The sequence below is a fragment of the Nycticebus coucang genome, chromosome 3, assembly GCF_027406575.1.
Source record: "Nycticebus coucang isolate mNycCou1 chromosome 3, mNycCou1.pri, whole genome shotgun sequence".
Taxonomy (NCBI): Eukaryota; Metazoa; Chordata; class Mammalia; order Primates; family Lorisidae; genus Nycticebus; species Nycticebus coucang.
Genome location: NC_069782.1, coordinates 154374781 through 154396602, shown reverse-complemented (window position 1 = coordinate 154396602; position 21822 = coordinate 154374781). Strand labels below are relative to the sequence as shown.

Sequence of the window (21822 nt, the reverse complement as noted above, 5' to 3'; positions counted from 1 at the left end):
GCCTTATATTTTTTCTTAAAATTGTGTTACCAAAATGTGATAGGTTTCGTACTATAAAGATGGTCATGTTACATCAAGAATAGCCTTGAACAGTGTATAATTGCACATTCAAGACTCTCAAACCCTAGCTGGTCATTAAAGTGGGAGAGAGCCTCCCAAAGCCTAAGGCCCATGCTGCAGAACCTTGGGGTGTGCCAAGACACGAGTCCATCAGCTTCCACAATGCAGGTGACCAGTCTGCCCTGCTGTTTTTAAAGAGACATCTACACTTTACATCCTTTATCAGGGGTCCTCAAACTTTTTAAACGGGAGGCCAGTTCACTGTCCCTCAGACCGTTGGAGGGCCGGACTATAGTTGAAAAAAAAAAAACTATGAACAAATGCCTATGCACACTGCACATATCTTATTTTGAAGTAAAAAAAAAAACAAAACGAGAATAAATACAATCACACCGCCTCATGTGGCCCACGGGCCACAGTTTGAGGACCCCTGCTACATTTAGGTGGTGTATGTGAGCTGTTTATTCACGAATAGATAGAATCATCTGAACGATCCCAAAGAAAAGGGACAGCCACATATCTCCATTAAAATACCACGATTTGATCCCAAACTCTGTGTATTCGTGACTTATCATGGAAGCAGTATATTAAGAAATCATTTTGCAGGGAACTTCATTGTCCCCTACAGCTTGTAAAATACTGTATCAACAGTTTTCTTTATTATAGTTTGTGAAACTAAATGAGAAAGAGCTGGGCAAAGAGAGCCTTTTTTTTATTCCAGAGGAAAACAAAAGTTGTTTTGATTATTTTGAGTATTGTAGCAAATGCAGAATTACAAAAGAAACAGGATTATAAACATTCCATTGTTCTTACAGATGCGCAGTTCGAAATAGTTAGGATCCCAAAATGCTGAAATTATCACCAAAAATAATATGAGTTTTGTAACTGAATTGAGTGAAGGGAAAGAGCATAGCACTCTTTTCAAGTGTCTGTCCAGCACTGAGGAAAAATTATTCCAGAAAAATGTGGAACAGGATTTGGGGCTGCCTGTTTTTCAGACCTTCAGAACCGTGTGCTGCCACTTCTGGGGAGGCAGCCTCGAGCAGTGGTTAGGAAGAGGCCAGCTTTGGAGAAATATAGAGCCCAGGTCAGTCTCCAGGGACTGGGCTGTGTGGCTCTGGACTAGTCACTCAACCTCTTTGAGTATTTTCTCTTCCTTATCTGGCAGATATAACAGCCTCTACCCCTAGGATCTCATCAGTAAGAAAGTACATACGAAAAGCAAGTGGCCCAGGGTCTGGCCCCCTGTGAGCAGACATTAAACAGGGGTGGAGGGGATGGCAACGCCCACAAGGCACAGAGGGTGATTGGAGGTGCTCTACCAAGAACCCAGAATGTTAAGTTATTTGTCAGGTTGTGATAACTGTCTCCATGGGAAAACAAGAAGCGCAGGTACTTGTAAAGACCACGTTCTAAAAGAAGTTCAAGTGAAATCGAGATATGGGAAATAGCAGATGTCTTTAATTATTCTTCTTTTCATTTTTCTCCTCTTATTTTATACTTTAGGGCCCTGGTTTTATGGAGAATCATTCAACTATCTGAGCCCTCTGTGAAATAGTGTAAAAGATGCAATGAGATCAGAATCACTACCTTGTGTGATTCCAGCCGGTCTAGAGGTTTTTGCTGAAATCCAGAGTGAGTTATTATTTCAGCATATGTAGGGCTCAGTCTGGTTTCTCTCTCAGTTTTTTCCCTGTATTTATTTAGCTCTGGCTGAGGAATAGATAATTTTCAATAAAGGAGATTTTTAGTAACTAGGAAAATAGTGATCTTGATTTTTAATTATGATTTTTATGGCGTACTATGTTTTGTTAATGCTCTAGGGAGTTTATCCCTTATATGAAAGTTTTTGTAGCTGTATTTTCACATCCTAGTAAAAGAAACCATTACCCACATTTATATATGAATGATTTTGTAATTTGTGGAGTAATAACTTGTGACAAAGTAAATATTCAGCAGAAAACTGAGTAGGGCACTTTGTATGAATATCAAGTGGGTTTACCAGGAGGAAGACGTCCCTGAGGCCTACGTTGCATGGTCTGGTTTAATTACAAAGAGTATCCATACCACCTTCTAGTGTTAACAAGCAAGAACTGCCTTCTGACACTTTGGCCCGAATATGTTGCGCAAAGTAATTAAAACCTCAAACCATACGTATAGTCTTTAAAAAAATAATAGGAAAATGTTGACAGGTCATCAATGAGGGATTTTTTATTTTCTAAGTAATTGATGCCAATCTCTTACTTTTATTTCCTTGTTTCCCTCATTTAAATAGCTCTAAAATTGATAACAAGTTGTCAGGGTTGATTTTGATGACCCAAGAGCATTTGACATTTTTCAAATTAAGAAAGAGTGAATGTGACTGTTGCCCCCACACACACACACACCCCTCTGTGATTGTAGAAGCAATGTGAACCATATTTTTATTAATTTTTAATCTAATTATTTTTAGCACAGTCTATCCAAATTAGGTTGCTTTTCTATAATGACTCTGTGTTTGTCATCCTTTGATTTATGAAGCACTTACTGTGTGCCGGGCTCAGGGATTTTTAGCTCAATCCCATGTGGGAGGAAGATCAGTAAACCAGAAATAAGGCAGAACAGAGATAGCGTTGTGACAGAATCCTGGCAGGACCTGGCGGAAGGTCCATCCACTCCCAGAGTGCGGGGGATAGAGAGAGTCCACACAGTAAATTGAGTAGGTGTTCCTTTCTGCTTACTGGGCTTTGGGGAATATGACATCTTAATGAGATCCATCGCGTTCAAACTAAGTTACCTAATGGTCCAGTTGAAGTGTGATAATTTCAATATTGATCTTAAAAAAGCAATTGAGGTCATTTTCTTTTTGGTTCAATACTCAAATCATTTCAGAAATGCAAGAAATGTTATAAGGAATTTGCCTACATCATTTGCATATTTTCATGCAAATTTCAAATAAATATTTTCAGCCATGTATATCTGAAGACTTTGAAATCAGAAAGGTCAGCACTCAGCTCAAAAGGCAAGGACTCCATGCGTCCTCTCTAAATGAAGGTGCAGGCTGTCCAAGCATCTCCAAACCTGAGACTCAATGGCCTCAGCTGCTTCGTGACACAGCCAAGAGGCCGCCTCTCAGCCGGCACAGTCCTCGTGGCTGAGCCTGAGCTCATGTCTCCTTTTTCTGCCTTACATACCATCTGTCTCTGTCGACATGTCCCCCAAAGTCAATGACCACTGTCCCGCAGTTCTTGATTCTGGGCCCCTCCTGAAGTCTCACATCCTCCGTTTGGACGTTCACATCAGCCTCCTCCATGAATTCCTGCTATCTCTTTCCCTTCATAGTCTCAGCCACATGGCTGTCAGCGTGACCTTTTGTCGAGGTCCCCCCCCCCACCAGACCAGCATCTGCTGAGACCTGTGGAAACTGGTGGCGATCAACTGAAGAAATATAGAGTTAGAAGCAACGGTAAAGAAAGACAAGAGACCTAGAGTAGAATTAAAAGCCATCGTGAGATTCTGGCAATGGCCCAGAGTGTTTGCTCCGCTCTGATTTTATCGGTCTATTTGCCTAGAGGTTAAGATAAAGGAGGGAACAAAGAAGTCAGCAGTTTCTCAATTGATCATATCAGTTTCTATTGTTATTATAATTAACCGTAAGGGTGGTGTTCAGTAATCTGAAATCTGAGCCTTGGATTGGGAGAGCCTCCTGCTGGAGGTCACACACACAGATTTCTAGGGAGGTGTTAAGCTCCACTAGTTCTCTGTGGAGTAAAATGCCACCAGCGTTAATCTCTGAGGGAGGCATTTTCCTCCCAACACCACCACAGAGGATCTTCCTCTGCTACAAGGAATATAAGCTCTTCTGCACATATCTCAGGGCTCGGGATATTCCCTTGATCTCTGCCCCAGGCAAATGCAAATCTCCACAATGGGTATCTGCTTTGCCTGTTTAACAGGTAGGAAACGCCCTAGAAGATGTATCTTTTCTAGGACTTGTCATAGACTTTTCTATGGCCATTACTCTCCTCAGAGTGCTCACAGACCCAGCAAGGTGTTTGTAAGCTGTATCTCCAAAGGGCTAGAATTTCAGAAAAGGCAAGAAGCTTGCTAGCAATGGCTAGCTTAAATATAAACTAGCTGACTTTTCTTTGTTCTGACTCACTCAGCTTATTTTTTAGTTTTCCTCTTTTCCTGGGGGTACTTTCCTTTGCCAAGAATGGGGTCTTTGGTCCCCATTCTCCCAGCACCTTTAGTTCCCTGAAGCTGGTATCTGCTCAGGTCATTTCCATGTTTAGTGGGTCACCATGACACAGGATAAACTCAGTGACATTTGGCAACTTGTGGGACGTGCCAGCAGCCTGCTGAGCTGTGCACCCGACTACTATGTGACTCACCCGACTATTATGTGACTCACATAATTTCACATCCCCAACCTCAGGGCCCACTAGATACCATTTCTGCACCTCTCATGGCTTTGAGGATGTAATCACTTCTATTTGGAATGTTCTCCCTGCTCCCCACCCCTCAGCACACCACTCCCACCACCCTAGCTCATTCTCCCCCGTCTCCCCACCACCTCCCCAGGCCCCCACAGTGATTTGGCCATTTCTTCATCATAGAGCTCTGACCATGATGGTCTGTGTCCTTCCCCAGGGGGACGTCCTGGAGTATTAAGGAGAGAATATTTAGGTGTCACTTGTGACCACAACAACAAATGAAAAACAGAATCAACTCCTGGCACAGTTAAAAAGCATTTTATTTTCTGGTATCAAGAAAAACAGAATGCCTTGTTCAATCAGATAATCTAACAAGCAGAGGAAAAGGATGTTCTCTTGAAATTACACATTCACTTTCTATTTCCATTTGCTGACACCGAACAGTCCATCTAATTGTATTTTTTCTTTAGGGAAATCGGTAGGCTGCAGCGCATCTGCTATTACAGTTCCACAATGCTCGCTGTCCGCCAGCCCTTCTTGGTCTTCTCTGAGGCCTTTGACTTCCAGCTCCTCTTAGATTAGATACACATCTCAGACGGCCTCAGCCCCAGCACCTTCTCAGTTTCATCCACACTCCTGGAAACTCATGGTTCTAGAGAAGGATGTGGGATGTGTGTTGGCCCCCAGGACAAAAAAGAAGGTGTGCCGAATTCTCCTCCATTCACTCATCCATCTATCCACTCACTCAACACTTTGATGCAACCTTGGAACAGCAGCTCTGCCGCCCTCAGTAAACACCACGGGACCAGCTGGTGAGGGCAGGTAGAGCGTAAGCTTTTGAAGCAAAGCTACCCAGGTGCTGCATATGTGCTGTAACCTTGGACCAGGCACGTGGCCTCCCTGTATCTCAGTCTCCTCCCTGAAATTGGAATAAATTGGTCTAGATAGTATCAAGATTACATGAGATACAAAGGGCTTAGCTCCGAGTAAGTGCTCAGCAAATATTAACTATGAGGGGGCTGCAGCTCTGCAGGCTGGAGTGGGACGCAGTGTGAGCTACAGAGACCCCTCCTGTGGCTTACATGCTCTCAGGGAGAAATACACAGATAGGTGAGCAGACAAACCATAGGAGGCCTAAACAGGAAACCACAGGTGTTCTGTGATGTGAGGTGATGGTGGTGATTTGGCTGCTCTAGGCCAGAGATCAGGAGAAGCCCCTGGGGAGACAGTGTTTGAACCAGGAGGAAGGATGAAGAGGAGCCAGCCTCATGCATGTGAAGAGGGTTTCAGGCACAGGTCATAGCCCATGCAAAGGTCCTAAGTGGGAGAGGGTGTGGAACGTTCTAGACTCAGCAGACGCCAGTGTTAGCTGGGATAGCAAGTGCCACAGGGATAATGGGCAGGATGGGTGTGCAGTGGAGGGTGGCCAGGGAAGATCACTCGGAAGCTGTGGGGAGGTGCAGGGATGCCGTCCTAGGGACAGCAGGCCGGCACCCATGGGTTTCCTCGGGCGGGGCCTGCAAGAAACCTAGCTGGTGCAGGAGGAAACCAGAGCAGGGGCCAGGCAGGGTGGGGTCCATTGCCAAGGGTGTGGGTCACACAACACCAATTGTCAGAGCCACCACTGCAGAAGGAGGACTCCAGACTCAGGATTATGGAAACTCCTCTATCTCATCAGACCCCAGGTGCAACATGGGGGCTCCAGAACACCCTTCTCTCCCACTCAGGGCACCGAGGCTTGCACCAGGATAGCCCAGCATCAGCTTAGCATTTTCTTATTTATTTCTTTTCTATTTACTTACTTATTTACACTAACAGATCACTGTGTGTTTTCATTGTGTGCAACGTATTGTTTAGAAGTGCATGTCCACTGGGGGATGGTTAAATGTTGCTAATTAGCAAATGCATGACCTCAGAGAGTTCTCATGTCTGTGGTGGGAGCAGATGACATCCCCTCTCTGCGTTTTTCAAGAGTCTATTGTATACCGAGCACTGGTTTTTGCTGGCTTTGGTCCCTTTCCTCTGTCTCCACCCCCACTCCCTTCCCTTCAAAGTGTCTTGAGAAGATAAAATACACACAAGGGCTGTTACTGCATCTGAGCTGCAAATCATCGTGTCTCTTCCAGACTGCATGAGAAAAATGTGAAGAGGAACACTCCGCTCAGTGGAGTGCAGTGGAGGGGCCAGCTCTGGGCTCAGGGCCGCAGTTTTACCTTCTTTTGACAAAAGGAAACAGAACAGTCCTCACCTGCTCCCTAGGGCTGGACAGATGCCTGGGATTGTATTTCTGTTTAACTTCAGTGATGTCTGAATGACAATGCAAAGCAGTGGGTGGGGGCAAAATATTCACAGGGCTTCCCGTTGCTGTCCTGAGTCACATTTTTAAAACCTTCTAATTAGTTTTACTGCTACTAACCCCAAAATTACTCCCATCTACCACAAGCTTGCTGACAGTCTAACCAAAAGCTCACCCTCTCTAATCCCTGGCTTTCCTGATGGAGTTTCCATCTCTCTCAGACATGAGATGAGCTTTCCCCTGGGACACCCATCCAAACCGGCTTTCAGGAGGCCTGGTGCGAGTGACAGTTATGATGTCTCGCAAGCCTCTCTCCTTAATGTGCGGCATCTGCATACCTGTTCATTCAAAATAAGGATCCAGCATGGTTAAGACCTGAACTACTAAATTATTAATATATTATTAATATAATAAATAAAGTATGAATTAATAGTAAGTAATAAGGTAATAATAATATAATTTAAAATACATTAGATTTTTCTTTCTCTGCTATCTTGAAGTTGGCCCAGTGCTCCACTTCTTGGAGACCATGGAGGCCATCATGAGTCCTGCGCTGGTTGGGCCATTGGCCCTGAGTGTCCTTCTGCTATGCCTCTGCAGCTCTGCCCCTGTCTCCTTCCTGTCCCCATTCTTCCACTTCCCTTCTACTCCGTCAGCCTCCCTCACCTTCCTGGAGCTCTCTGCCTTCTTCACACATCTCTGCGGTGGGCCCTGTCACCTCCCCGCCACCCTTCCTGCCTCCCTTCCTGCCCCCTTCCCTGGCCAGGGCCCCCTCACTCCCAGGAATGAGCCTGCCTGGGGGGAAAGAAAGGGCCTGTGGCAGCCCTAGGCAGGGAGCGGAGTGGGTGGAGATGTGACAGCCAGAGGCCACCAGGGAGGGTGACCTTCCCCGCAGTGATTTGTGTCCTGCTGAGCCCTGGCAACCTGGATGGTCTCCCCTCCCCACCTTTTATCCCCACAGGGTGATGGCCTTGTTCTGTCCAGCCAGCATCCTCCTGAAGCAAGGGACCAGGCTGAAGGAGGCCCTGTGGCCATATCCTTGGTGCCTTGAGGACAAAGAGGAAAGACTTTGTCCCCAGAAGTCCAGGTTCGAAGCTCACTGTAGGGATGATTTGGGGTTGGCTCAGCCTGGGTCTCACATTTACTTCTGGGTAAGGAATGGGGGGATAAGGAATGTTCTGCCCCCCAGAACCGAATGGCATGAGGAGTGTCTCTGAAAACCTGATGAGAGGTGGGTCTTCGCTGACATCGTAATATTTGAAAAGCTTGTCTCCTTACTGTCCAGACAGATAAAATCAGGTCCTATTTAAAACCCTGTCCTGTCTAGCACCATCCTGCCTCCACGAACTTCATTCAGACTCTCCAGACTTCCCGCCCTTGCGTGGTCGGCCCGGAATTCCCTTCCCCTTGTGTGCTGGTGACTCCACCTTTACCTGTTGGGGCCCGGCAATCGTTAGCTCCCTCTGCAAAGTCCTCCCCTCGCTCTGTGCTCCACCTGTTCCTGGTGAGACTGGGCTCCTGCTCTGCCGGTTTCGCTCCGTCTGTCACTCCTCTAGGCCACGGCGTCCTCAGCAGCAGGGCCCGGGCTTCTTTATCCTGGCGTCCTGGCCGCCACACCTTGCACACAGTAAGTGCGCGGGGAGCACCTCCTGTGGTTATGCTGGGCAGGATGAAACAGCCAAATCATGTGAGAATCTGAACAATCTTCTCAAACCCCCACAGCCAGTGCTTTGCTCTCTTCTGAGGAGACTCAGGAGACCACATACGGTTTTGGTTAGAGGAGAGAAATGGTGGGTTTCTCCTCTTTCAATTTATCTTAGAAATTCAATATTTCAGTGTGTCCAAAATCATTTTTCCTCACCTCATACATCTACCGCTGCTCTTGACATTCCATTGTTGTTCTAATCCCTTCTGTGACTTTTCGGTGTTGTCAGCGGGTTCTCGCACCTGCAGGAGAACCAGCAGGGAGGGGCCGAGCCCTGATCCAAAGCTCTTTTCCCAGCAGGTGGTTGAGCCCTCCATTCTGGTCAGCAGAGCCTGTGACTTCCAGGCGGGTGATGTTCCCCAATCAGAAATCTGCCTCTGCTGTTGGTAGAATGTGTGCATGTGCACGCCTGTGCCGTTCCCCATGTGCACGGCTGTTCCAAGCATGCTCATCTGACTGGTCCCTGTCTGGGCCTTCCCCTGGATAACAGGTCGAAGCCCCTGTGGGAGGCTCATCGGATGATCCGTAAAATAATAAGGGGCTGCATCCTTGCTACCCTGTGGCCTAGACTGTCAAAACAACGTATCAGTGTGACTCTACGCTCACCCTTTTATGTTTTTATTTTTCCACAGAGGTCTCATTGCCAGCAGTTTCACCGAAACCCACTACCTGCAGGATGGTACAGATGTCTCCCTCACTCGAAATTACACGGTAATTCCTGCGTGTTTGCGTCACATGATTCTGTGCTGGCAAATCTATGTTTTGTTATTCTCTTGAGCGAAGTCACATGCCCAGATTCTTAACTTAGGCCCCAAGAAGCACCTGTGTGCCCCTGAGCATCAGAGCATTCCACGGTGACTCCAAAAACACCTGGCTCTGGCCGAGTATGTGCCAGGACTGCCCTTGGAGGGATGGCTTTATGACAGGGCTGACCTTGATGTTCATTTGGGAAAATCCTTTTTAGAACACCTGGCCTAGTTTGATATGGCTTGGAATGCAGTCATATGTGAGCTGAACTTTGCTGCGCTCAACTCCAATGTACAGAAAATGGACTCTGCTTAACCTGTTATAAATATACCCCCGATGTCAAAATGGTTCTGTACCATAGGTGTTAAGGTAATACAATATTTGTTACCTCCTTGGCAGCTTTTCTGGCACGTGAACTTCTAAATGTAACTTGGATAAAAATGCTCATTTTACTGGTTCCTTTAACAAAAGTTGATGCTGACTGAGTCTTCTCCGCAATTGGCCACGTATGGAGACGAGGTCCAGACAGAAAAGGACAGAGCTTCTGCCCTCTGAGCACTAGGAAGGTCACTGGTGAAAGAGCTGTGGGCATTTGTTTTTAATACCCACAGGGCTCTCTGTTCAGCATCTGAGGTTGTCAGGTAGCCAATGCTATCTGCAGCGCCCCCTCCTCGCCCCCAGTCTGTGCCTGATACCAGCCCTTGTACTTATCACAGGTTTGACGCTTGGCACTTATAAACTGATCCCTTTAGCCTTCCAGGAGCCTGGTGGAGCAAGCTGCCAGAGCTCTCCCAGCCTGATGAAAACACAGAGAAATCCAGGATAAAATATAAGCGCAGAGGAATTTTTGTTAATGCCTGGTCAAGTGTAAACGAGAGTCAGAGAAATCCCCAGGAGGCAAAAATAAAGAGGGACGTTCATCCAGAGTGTTGGCTGGTAGCTGGGCCCAGACCCCAAAGGGCCCTTCAAGACACAGAGAGAGGACCTGGTGCTTGGGTTGGGAGCAAGAGAAGTGAGCACCTGCGGCTGAGAGACCCCCAAGGCCGGATCCCAGGGCCGCCTCCTCTAGGAAAAGAGACGAAAGGAAGTCTCAGTGCAGAGCAGGGGCGAGAAAAACTGAAAAATAGGGATCTGTAGCCCCAGTTAGTTTCATATGTGGATGTTGGGAACAATCTGGGCCTGTGTCCAAACTTTTAACGCCAGCGTAGGAATGGGATTCCTAGTCAAGAGCTTGACCTTGACTAGGGACCAAACTGGTTCCAAATCAGAGAAACCCCCTTGGATCCAAGTGGAAGGCAGCCCAGAAATGGGGATATTCCTACAGCCCGGATATTCCTACAGCCCGGATCACATGAGATGCCCACGCGGAAGAAATTAACAATGAGAATATGAATGATGAGCCCCAAGTCAAAACTGCAAGCCACACAAGGCAGACAGGCACTGAAAGTGAGAATCACAGAATAAGGCCAACAGGAATTAGGACCTAGTCTAAGAACAGAAGATAACAGAAAAATCACAGGAGAAGATGTAAAGAGAACAGAATAGATCTGATAGAAATTCCTTAATGAAAATATGTTTTAAAAACATGGGAAAGGGCAACATGTAAACAGAATATGAGGCTGACCCTGAAAGGATGAAAGTCAGGAGGAGTCTTAGAGAAAACTTCCCAAGTCCCAAACAGGAAAAATAAAAATAAACACACTCCAGGATCGCTTACAATGAAACTGAAGAATACTAAGGGTGAGATCTTAAAGCCACCTGAGACAAATGACAGACTTGTACAAAATAATGACAATTAAAGCAACCATAAACTTTTCTTTAGCAACTGTGGAATTAAAACTGCAGAGAGCAAAGGGAAAATTATTGTCAATTTGAATTCTATACTCAGTTTACTTTACTAGAATGAAAGTGAAATAGACGTTTTGTACAAAGAGAAGAGAATTTATTACTCTCAGATTCTGATGAAGAAAGAATAACTCACAAAGAATATCTCAGTAGGAAGGAAATTGATCCCAAGCTTCAAGAGCAGGACGTCAGGGGCACTAGTAAGCAAAATGACATAAATAAATCTAAACAAGCCACTTAAAATGACAATCACAACATTAATGACTGGATTTTGGGGTTTAAAACAAGATGGGCAAATAGATTTAAAACAACTTAAGAATTTGTATTAAGAATAACAGGCATGTTGATTAAATTTTGACATAAATTTTAAGTATTACCATTTAAAGAATAGAAAAACAGAAGGCACAATTCCAACTAAAGAGGGTGAATAAAAATAGTAATTCAACCCAGTAGAGGGCAAGAGAGAAAGAAGAGAGTTTAAAAAAGAAACAGAATAAATGTAAAACAAAAACTAGCAAGATAAAAATGAGTCAACATATTGGTCTCATTATCTGTAAATAGATTGAATCTGTGAAAAGAAAAACAGAATAACTGTTTAGAATTTAAAATAAAATCCAGCTATATAATTTTTACAAGATTCACACTCAAAAAATAGTTACGAGAGGAAAGGACTAGAAAAAGATATAGTCCACAAATCTTAATCCTAAGAAAGCTGCTGTATTAGTTGTAACCTCAGATAAGCCAGACTTGGAGGCAAAAAAGGGTATTTTTAGGGATAAAGGAAATCATTAAATGATGATAAAAGATGGTAAAAGAATTATTTTGAAACCATATATACCAGGAAAATAGTCTTAAAATATATAAACCAATAATAATAAAAATCAAATGTAACTTCTAAATCTAATTATAAATTCATCTAGAAATAAGGTTTAGCCCAACTTCTAACTAAAGGATTTCTTAAAATCCAAGAAATGCATTAAAAATTAGGCATTACATGCTGGGATAAAGCTTTTTTTGCTTTTTAGTAAGTTTAATTTTAAAAATCCTCTAATACCAACTTAAACCCAGCCATTTTTCCTCAAGAGAAAAACTCTCTAACTTCTTTGCTGCTGGTGGGATTGCAAACTAATACAGACTTTTTGGAAACAAATATAGAGAATCCTCAAGGAACTACACGTTGAACTACCATTTGATCCCGCAGTTCCATTACTAGGTATCTACCCAGAAGAACAAAAGTCATTTTATGTTGAAGACATTCGCACCAGGATGTTTATTACAGCCTAATGCATAATTCCCAAGTTGTCGAAGCAACCCAAATACCCATCAACCCGTGAATGGATTAACGAATTGTGGTATATGTATACCGTGGAATACTATGCAGCCATAAAAAAGATGGAGACTTTACATCTTTTATGTTTACCTGGATGGAGTTGGAACATATTCTTCTTAGTAAAGTATCTCAAGAATGGAAAAACAAGTATCCAACATACTCAATACCATTATGAAACCAATATTTAAACCCTTACACATTCATATAAATGATAAAACACAAATATAGTCCAGCAAGAGTAGGGGAGAGGAGGCAGAAGGGAGGGAGGAGGGCACTTGGCGGGATCTCGCCTAATGTGCACACTGCGAGGGGATATTTCAAAACAACTAAGAGTGAATTATAGTTGTCTTGCCACAAAAATAAGTAAGTGAGGTGCTGGTTATGTTAATCAGTTTGATTTAAGCATTCCATATTATATATCAAATCATCACATTATACCCCTATAGGTGTATAAAATTATGACTTAATAAAAAATGAAATTCAATGTTTAAAAAATAAAAATAAAATAATAATAAAAAAGAGAAAACTGTCTAGATGTAAAGTTCACGTAGTTTAATCAACACAGCCACAACCAGAGTGGAGATTTAAGTAGACCTCTCTCAGAAATGAAAATTTTTAAAATGAGCAGAAGAAAGAAACTCAAGAACAGGGATAAATGAATCAAAAACCTGGTTCTTTGAAAATATTAGTAAAATAAGCAAAACAAATTAATCAAGAATAAAAAAGAATTCCCAAGCAAACAATATTAGTAATGCAAAGTGGGAAGAAACTATTGTTAAAATCACAATAATCTTATGAACAATATTCACTATTTTCTTTAAAATGTAAATTCTTAACACTGCTTCAAGGTGAAAGAGAAAAATTTTAATATAACTACATAAAGAATTTAATAATAGTCTTTTCAAGGTCCACCCACAAAAATAACGACAAATCCAAATGATTTAACCAAGCTACATTTTTCCACACCTACCAAGTTCAAATGGTTCCTGAGAATAAAAGAATAATTTTTTTCCAAGCAAGAGGGTGGGAGAATCTATTAAAACTGAAGGAGAGCATGTACAAAATTAATCTTATAGATTAGCTTCAATTATGAACATAGTTGCAAAACTCATAAGTAAAATGCTGTTCAGCACACATTTTAAAATTACTTTTGACCAAATTATTCTTATCTGAGGAACGCAAGTATAGTTCAATGTTTGTATATCTTATAATTTCATACATTATGTCCTGCAGATGAAAAGTATTATCCTAATTGACATCTATTATAATCTGTACTATTTCTTATTTAGTTAAAATAGCTCTAGTAGGGGGGAAGCCTCCTTGTACCACCTTTCTGCTCCTAGAGAGCCCCACGTGGCATCTTACATATGCTGGGTTTTCTAAAAATACTCCATCCAGCCATTGCAGCACCGTCAGTGACGCCATCCAGAATTAATTCCTTCCGCTATTTGTTTACTCAGCAAACATGCATTAAACCCCTTCTGTGTGCAGACATGGTAGGCTATGGGGATACAGGTTGAATAAAATATATTCCTCATCATACAAATTCTAACTGAGAGGCAAGGCATTTTAAAAACATAAAAACAGTTATGTTTTAATATAATTGTCGCACTAAGACGTGTATACAAAATACCATTGTGAAGGTATTCGCTTGTGTGTGGCTGGGTTTAACTCTTTGGAGGTCCTTTCACTAAGGAAAGTGATATTTGCTCTTGGTTTTAAAAGTGGAAGAAGATGGGTATAAACTTCAATACTAAGCAGTTTTGACTTTATCTTACTGAAAATTGGAAGGAAGAGAAGGCTTTCAGGCAGCAGAATGGCATGTTCAGGTCTATACTTTAGAAAGGGTCTCTGACAGCAGAATGGAGGAAAGATTGGTAGGAATATGAGTGGACAGAGACAAGATTTGTTAGGGCCTTTTGTAGTTAATAAAGGTGTTGCCTACAGAAGTGGGCCTTGGAATGGACAGTGACGGAATCAGGAGGGCTTGAGGAGTCAAAGCAGGCACTCTCTCTGGGGTCGGGGGGTGAGGAAGGTGTCACCAACAGGGCTTTCCCTGCCGCTTGGGACTTTGTATGGACGGTTCATTCCTCTGTGGTTCCCTTAAGGAGCGGCTGGTGGTTGGAAGGCAGAGGAGACCGGACTTTGCCTGTGTTGTGCTTGTAGCAGGGTGGCCAAGAGCAGATGTCCAGTGGGCAGTGGGTGCGTGTGAACCTGAGTGCAGGCAAAGATAAAGACCAAAGGTGGAGATCCGAGGATCAGCCTCATATCTACGTCATGGTTGGTGCCATGAGTTCATGCCTGACTTATGTTTTTCCTTTTTATTCCTTCTAAGAACTTTCTTCAAATGTGTCTTTAGTCTCAGCACTAAGGTGGTCTCTCCAGTGTAGACTGTCCATCCAAAAAGAAACAGAAAAAAGAAGATACTAATTTATCTTTAGTAGATAAAGCAACTGGAAGCTAGATTATTTGGCACCCCACACCTCCTAGAAATACTGCAACAATAGGTCTGAGTCTTTCAAATGCCCCTTATCTGTGACGGTGAGTGGGACTTGTCTAAGGCAGAACCACAATCTATGAGATACGCTTCCAGAGCTATCTTCACAGTGTTATGTTTTCTGTTTCAATCTCCCTTACTAATTTTCTTCTTCTTAGGCATTTCCACCTTATTTTCTCATTTGGGAGGAAATGTGATAAGAGAGAAGAAGAAATAGAGGACTAGATAAAGGAGAGGCCGACAGCTGCCAGGTCTGCTTTAGACTTCAATTGCAAAAGCTGAAGGCGACCAACCCTGCATCTTAGCAAACAGCCTGGGTGGAAGGAAGGTTTCCAGGACCTTAATGGTAGTTGTCTCTGTGTGGAGCAAGACCGTATTTTTCTGTCTTCTATGATTGATGTTTTACACTTTTTCCTTCTCATTTTTCCATGAGGTAACTATACCTCCCCCTTCCCCACCTTCCTTCCTCTCCATAGAACGGTCTCTTTAGGGAAGGGAGGCAGGGCGATGGATCCTGACGACTGCTGATCCCAGGAACTGGGGAGAGGCTGGAGTCCCTGCTGTGGATGGGCCGTGAGGCTGGTCCTGCTGCCTTTCTGTGAGTAGTGAGTGAGACTCAACCACTACCTCCCACCACGGGGTGCCAGAGCAGCGATGTTCCGCATCCCACCTACGCCAAGACGGCCCCCAGGCCTTGGCTGGCCAGAAGGGTCAGAAATTACAAGAAGCCTCACATCTGCCTGGCCTGAGCTGGTACTCTCTACAGAATATACCAGAAGCCCCTTTTTGGAGCTAATTAAGCCAAAGGTGACTTTTGATCTTCTTCCAACTCTTTGAATTTATCGTTAGCAGATAAAGCAACTGGAAGATAGATTAAATTGGCACCCCACACCTCCAGAAACAACAAGCGCATATTACTTTCACAATTAGAAAAATAATGACTTTTCTTTGAATTGGGGAGCTGCCTTCTCCTGCTCCTGGGAATGCCCTTCTTAGCTGTCAGCCACGTTGCTGTGACAGTGAGGAGTGGTGCGATCCTGTTTATTAGATAAAGCTCACAGCCCTCAGCGAGTCCTTCCACCAGGAGCCCCTAAGGAGCATCTAAGGCCTTGTGTTGTTTTCCGTGGTGAAAAGACAGATGCAGCTTCTGAAGTCTGGTTTTTATTGAATCAATCTGGAAAACAAAAAAATTTGCTGACTCATCTCCTCGTCTTCTAAAGTCAGCACACAATGAACTTTGCTAAATTTAAAATTATATATAAAATAAGAACCACTTTTTGTTGGCTAGAGCACTTTTTTTTTTTCTTTTCTCAACAATCAGTGTAAGCGGGTTGACTCAGAAGAGCGTCTGATTTTAATTTTGGTGGTGACCACTTATCTTCTCTCTTGATTGTCCTGACACAATGAGTTATTTGTAACTTTATCCTTTGCTGGCCACAACTAAGGGAAAATTGTGTTTTATATTATTAGTTTTAATAAGGCTTTCAGAATACAATACACATGACATTTGTGCTATACACATCCCAAAGGACAACTCTGGGAAAGGCTGGAATAGCACCAGGAAGGCTGAATGTCACCAGTGCGGTGGTGGCACTCATCTGTCACAGGCATGTTGCTGCTGAGCACCCGTGCTGTGCCGAGAACCTTGACCACCACCACAAATACAGTTGGGCAGGGCTCACAGGCAGACTAGGGGGCCCAAGAAGCATGGTTATTCTGTAACCACAAACATGACTGACATCGGGGCTGAGTACACCAAGGAAAGGCTGTGGGAAAAGGCTGTGGGGGCTGAGTACACCAAGGAAAAGGCCTGGTGGGGAGGATCCCCAGAGGCTTCACAGAGGAAGTAACCTGTGCCCCAGCCGAGGAGAGGGAGGAAGATTTCAGGCAGGTGTGGAGTTTTACATGGGGGAGAGGGAGTGTTTAGGAGTTGACAGAGATGGGAGAGTCCAGGGATTGGAGACCATGGTGATAAACTTGGTCATGATCAGAGAACGCTGAGAAGGCCCTAAATAGTCTCAACCAAGGGGTGCTGTGACTATGTAGGGCTTCAAACCCCACCCCAGCTGGAGCAGGAAAGAATGGTCAGAGCTATGAGGGACTTCAGCAGGGTCGAGGAGATGGCTCTAGCAGAAGAACCTGAAGCCCAGGTGAAAGGATGTGGCCTCAGGCACTTGGAGAGAAGTAGGAACCATGTCTTGCCCACAGCTGGGAGCACTCCCTGTTTGTTTCTCTCTAGAAAACAAGAGTGAGAGCATTTGCTGTGACAGATGTCAAATGGGGACCAGTTGGGATTAGAATCCGATACTTTAGCCAACGTGTTGCGCGAGTGACATCCCATCCATTTCCATGGCAACTACTGGACATCAAAAAGGAGTAAAATCATCTACAACTAACTGCCGTGGACTGTGTCTGTCAGGAGGTCACGTGGCTGCACTAGCCCAGGCCTCCTTCACACCTGGGAGGTGTTTTAGCCACCTGCTCTCTCCCTGCCTCCAGCTCACCTGGTTTTCATCCAGACTCTGCTCCTGTCTGAACAATCCTTCTAAAACATCTGCGTTTGTGTTTTGATCCCCCAAATCATCGACAGCTCCCCCTAATACCTCTTCTATCAGGTTCAAATGTCTCGGATGGGTCTCCACGTTCCACAGTGAGAACACGCCCACCTTTCCACGAGGGAATGAAGCCCACGTGCTTGATTTCCCCCTTCACGTGCTCACTCAGCAGATATTACTGAGTGCCCAGCATGGCAGCCAACACTCGGTGAACTCTAGCGACAGGCAAGGCCCTGTGCACTGCCCTTACACACTGTGTTGTTTGACCCTCTCTGTAAGTCAGTTTTTGCTTTTTTTTTTTAACCTAGAGGAAGCACTGGCCATAGAGGGGTTAAGTAGGTCAGGCATACAGCTAATACGGCTTCAAACCCCCAGAGTCTGGCTCTCATATCAGGCTCCTGGTCTAGGCCATACCACCCTGAAGGTGACCGAGCTCGTCTGATGGTGGCAGTGAAGCAGGGCAGTGCCTGGTTGGTCCTTGGATGGCAGAACCTTGAGCTCTGACCACTGGTGAGGTCCGGCCTCGGATTTACTTGGAGCAAAACACTCAAGTGTCTGCTACATGCTTCTAGCCATGGCGTTTGCCGTAAGGGAATTAGTCTATTAAACTGTAGCGAGGTTGATTAGGGAGCAGACCAGCATTCGTGCACAAAGGGGACACTCAGAAAATGATTTTGGGAGAGAGCAGTTTGGCTGGAATATGAGGAGAGTACAGGCCAGAAAAGGCCCTTGGAATTCAGTAAGTACACACCTCAAAGCCCAGCTGGACTCAGCCAGTGAAGGCCCCACCCTGTGTCAGGTGGCAGAAGGGAGGACACAGCCCCGTCCTCAAGGAACACAGTCTAACAGCAGGTGACTCAGCAGGCCCCTGACCAGGGTGTTTGGAGAGACAAAGCCAGGTTCCCAGAGGAACGCCAGGTTGGTGACTTTCCCAAAAGCTGTCAGGAAAGGGGAGGCTCTGAGACAGGTTTGTGTCTGGAGGTGGGATATGTGGAAGTTAGGAGCACAAGCCACTGAGTCAGACTGCCCAAGTTCAAATCCCAGCAAGTCCTCAACCAGCCCATGAGACGTGAAGATGATGCAGTTAGACACCAAGCCTGGCGCACAGTCAGGTCTTTAGAGGAGCTAGCCAGCCTCGCCACTGCTGTGTTGGTGATCATTTAACAGCAAATCTTAGCCACATTGCACCAGCTGTTCCTTCCGGGTCCCTGGTAGATTCTGATAGCAGATAAGGGTCCACTGCACCCAAGAGCAAGGTCAAGGAAGGTGCTGAGGTGTGTGCTCCAGCCCATGTGTCTCCACAAAATAGCGCCTGGCAGAGATCGGCTCTACTGGCCCCTGCCCCGCCAGGTCCCTGCTAGGCAATGCACAACTATGTCCAACAAGCTCTGGAGCTGGAAGCTCGTGGCAAGTGAAAAAGTGTAAGCAATTAACACTCCTTTCTCTCTAATGGATCAGTTTATCTCATACACATCCATTCATTCTTTCAGCAAAAATATGTTGAGCAATGGTTCAGTGTGGAGGAAAATAGCAGGTAGAAAATAGAGCTTATGGCAGAATGGGGTTGAAATATTTCTGTTCTTATTCCAGATTTATAACAATGCCTTGTATTTTATCAATCACTTCCCCATGTCATGCTTATTAGATCTATAAAACCCTGGGCAATTAAGTGGTCAATCCCATTTTCCAGATTAAAAACTGAGACTCTAAAGTCTCAACTCTGAGAATCCCAACCCCAGGTGGGTTTAGGGGTCTCATTGAGGGGTCTCCCTGGTACCAATGTGCTGTTTCCAGGCCCAGTTTGCAGGGAGGTTCCCGAATGTGAACACGATTTCTTAAGCATGTGCTCTCTGCTCCTGAATTCCAGGCAAAAGAACATGAATGCCCTGGACGTGCCCAGACATGTTCTCCTTAGGGAAATGGGGGCAGAGACAGCTCTGGGAGGCATGGTGATTCATCTCTCAGCTGTCCCATCCCGCACACTGTCAGGGCCGAGTGCTGAGCGGCCGAGTCACACCTTCCTCTTCTGGAAGGCGCCGTCACTGTATTTTACTCTCAGGCAGACCTATGGTGTCCCGGGGCATGGTACTGTGTACAAGGGAGTAAAGGCCTGGCCACAGACACACACGTGTGCACGTGCACCTTCGTGCACACATACGTACATATACACATGCACACATATGCACGCACACCTGTGCATACCCCCTCATCCCCAGACCCTTCCTGTTTGCAGACTTTTCTATGAGATTAGAAATGACTTCACTTTCCTAGGAGTCCATGAGTGATGTCATACTCAAGAATAATGTTGTGCCCAAGTTAGGGTCTTAGGTGGTAGCTTAGTAGCTTTTTTTTTTTTTTGGACAGGGCTGGGTTTAAACCCGCCACCTCTGGCATATGGGGCCAGCGCCCCACTCCTTTGGGCCACAGGTGCTGTCTGCTTAGTAGCTTTTCATTTCAAGAAGAGCCAAAGACTGGTGAGGGCACATGCTCCCAGCCACAAGGGATGGAGGGCACAGGCGGGCCTGGCATTGAGAGCCTGCCTGGGGTGTAGTTCCTGCCCTGCCGTTGGTCACTCAGGCCTCAGTCTCCACATCTGCTCAGGGAAGGGGCTGTCTTAACAAGGAGGGTTGGCCTGAAATGGCCCAAAGCCCTTTCCAGCTATACCATTTTGTAATTCAAGCCCTAAATCAAGATAGTCTGGCATGTTGTATATGCTGGGGGGGTCAGGGAAGGTCCTGAAAAGTTTCCCCCAAAAAAGCATTGGAAGCCATTTTCACTCAGCCTTCTCTCTGACTTAAACTGCTGGTGTCCTTATAAATTACAGGGTCAGGCCATTTTTTGTTACCACTTTATCTATAAAATTCCTTTCTTTCTGGTCCACTGGGAGTTGGCAACAGGAATTTGATTTTACTTCCCACACATGGCATGGAATTAAGGGCTACCAACTTTCAAGTTCAAGAGTTTTTACTCCTTCCACCTTCTTCTTACCCACTATTATGTTTGATTGATAGTATTAAACAGAAGGAAAATTTATCTTACAGAAGTGGGGAAATGCATTAGGTTAAGTAATAACTCTGTAAAATACATGGTTAGAGGTTTTGAAAAGGAAAAGATATAATTTTGTGGTTGTGCGTGTTTGGGACTCTTTCTAGGCTATGTTTTGTCGGGAGAAGTAGAATGTCTTGGATCAGCAGAACTCGGCAAAGACTAGCCCAGCAGGGCAGGGTCTCGAGTTCAGCGACAGCTTTAGAAACATGAGCCTGAGGAAAAGGCAGAGGCTGTGCAGTCTGACACCCTTGAGGCCATCGGAGAGAGGAGAAGGATGGATCTAGGAAAGTCTGTGCAGGGGCCAACCGCAGGTCTCGAGTCCTTGGGCACACGGCCGTCAAGGCACAATGGCTGCCTACTCTGTCTGTCCTTCATGTGGCACATCCAGACCTCACAAGCCAAGCGTTTGTGAGTCCCTAAACCTGGCTGGGTCCTGCCTCTCAGCATCAGTGCCTGAAGTCAGCCTGGACCTCAGACCCCAGACCTGGGGCACACGCTCACCTGGAACTGTCCTGAGTGGGGACCGTCCTGAGTAGGTGCTGCTGGCCACTGCCAGTGATGCTGCCCGTGTTCCTTTCTCTGCCTCAGTCACTGCCCAAGAGGGCCAGACCCCCCGGGCAGTTGGAGAATACATCTCATCCATTCCCCAGTCAAACACATGACTCAGTGTGACAACAACTGTGTCTTCCTGAGCTGTAAAGTCATCTATACAATCACTTACGTCATAAAAACTAAATCACCTTTGTTTAAACACTTTGTGAGTCATATGGGAAAAATAAAATTTTGTGAAGCTGTAATTATCCTAAAGAACCTGGAATTTGGAGTTCTAGTGATTATAATTATGCTTAGTAATCTAAGAAGTTAATCAGTGTTGGGAGTGAGCAACAGTCTTGTTAGTTCCCGGTCGGAAGGTAGTCAAAATGGTGTGAAAGCCGATCCTAAGATGTGCGCTCTGGGGATGACAGAGAGAAGTGAGAACTGAGGTCTAACCCTCCTCCTCTCCAGAAGCGATACTTCAACCAAGTTGTTGAACTGGAAATTAATTTGATGCTAATTTGCTCTCAGCTCACGCTTTAATAAGCTTATATTTCTGTGTATTTAATTTGAAAGTATGTTTTGGTAAATAATCTATTAAAGTAAATGGAGTCTGAGAATAAATGAGTTTGAAATTTCTGAGGTCAGCAATTGGGATTATTGTCACCCTCTGGTTTTTAATTTTTTAGACAGTGTTTAGCTGCCTATAGCAGCATTTTACATTTCTCTAAACTGGGGTATATTTTATAAGCATGTGTTCTCTGCTCCTGAATTCCAGTGTAAAACAACA

General features: G+C 44.8%; 1 protein-coding gene across 1 annotated transcript in view; it reads left to right on the top strand.

Moving 5' to 3' along the window:
• The window catches only part of ADAM12 (ADAM metallopeptidase domain 12), a 342217-nt gene that overhangs the window by 213735 nt on the left and 106660 nt on the right, over positions 1–21822 (top strand). The window contains exon 4 of the mRNA XM_053584218.1: positions 9109–9187. Within this exon, the coding sequence (XP_053440193.1) occupies positions 9109–9187 (79 nt within the window). The remainder of the gene's footprint in view (positions 1–9108; positions 9188–21822) is intronic.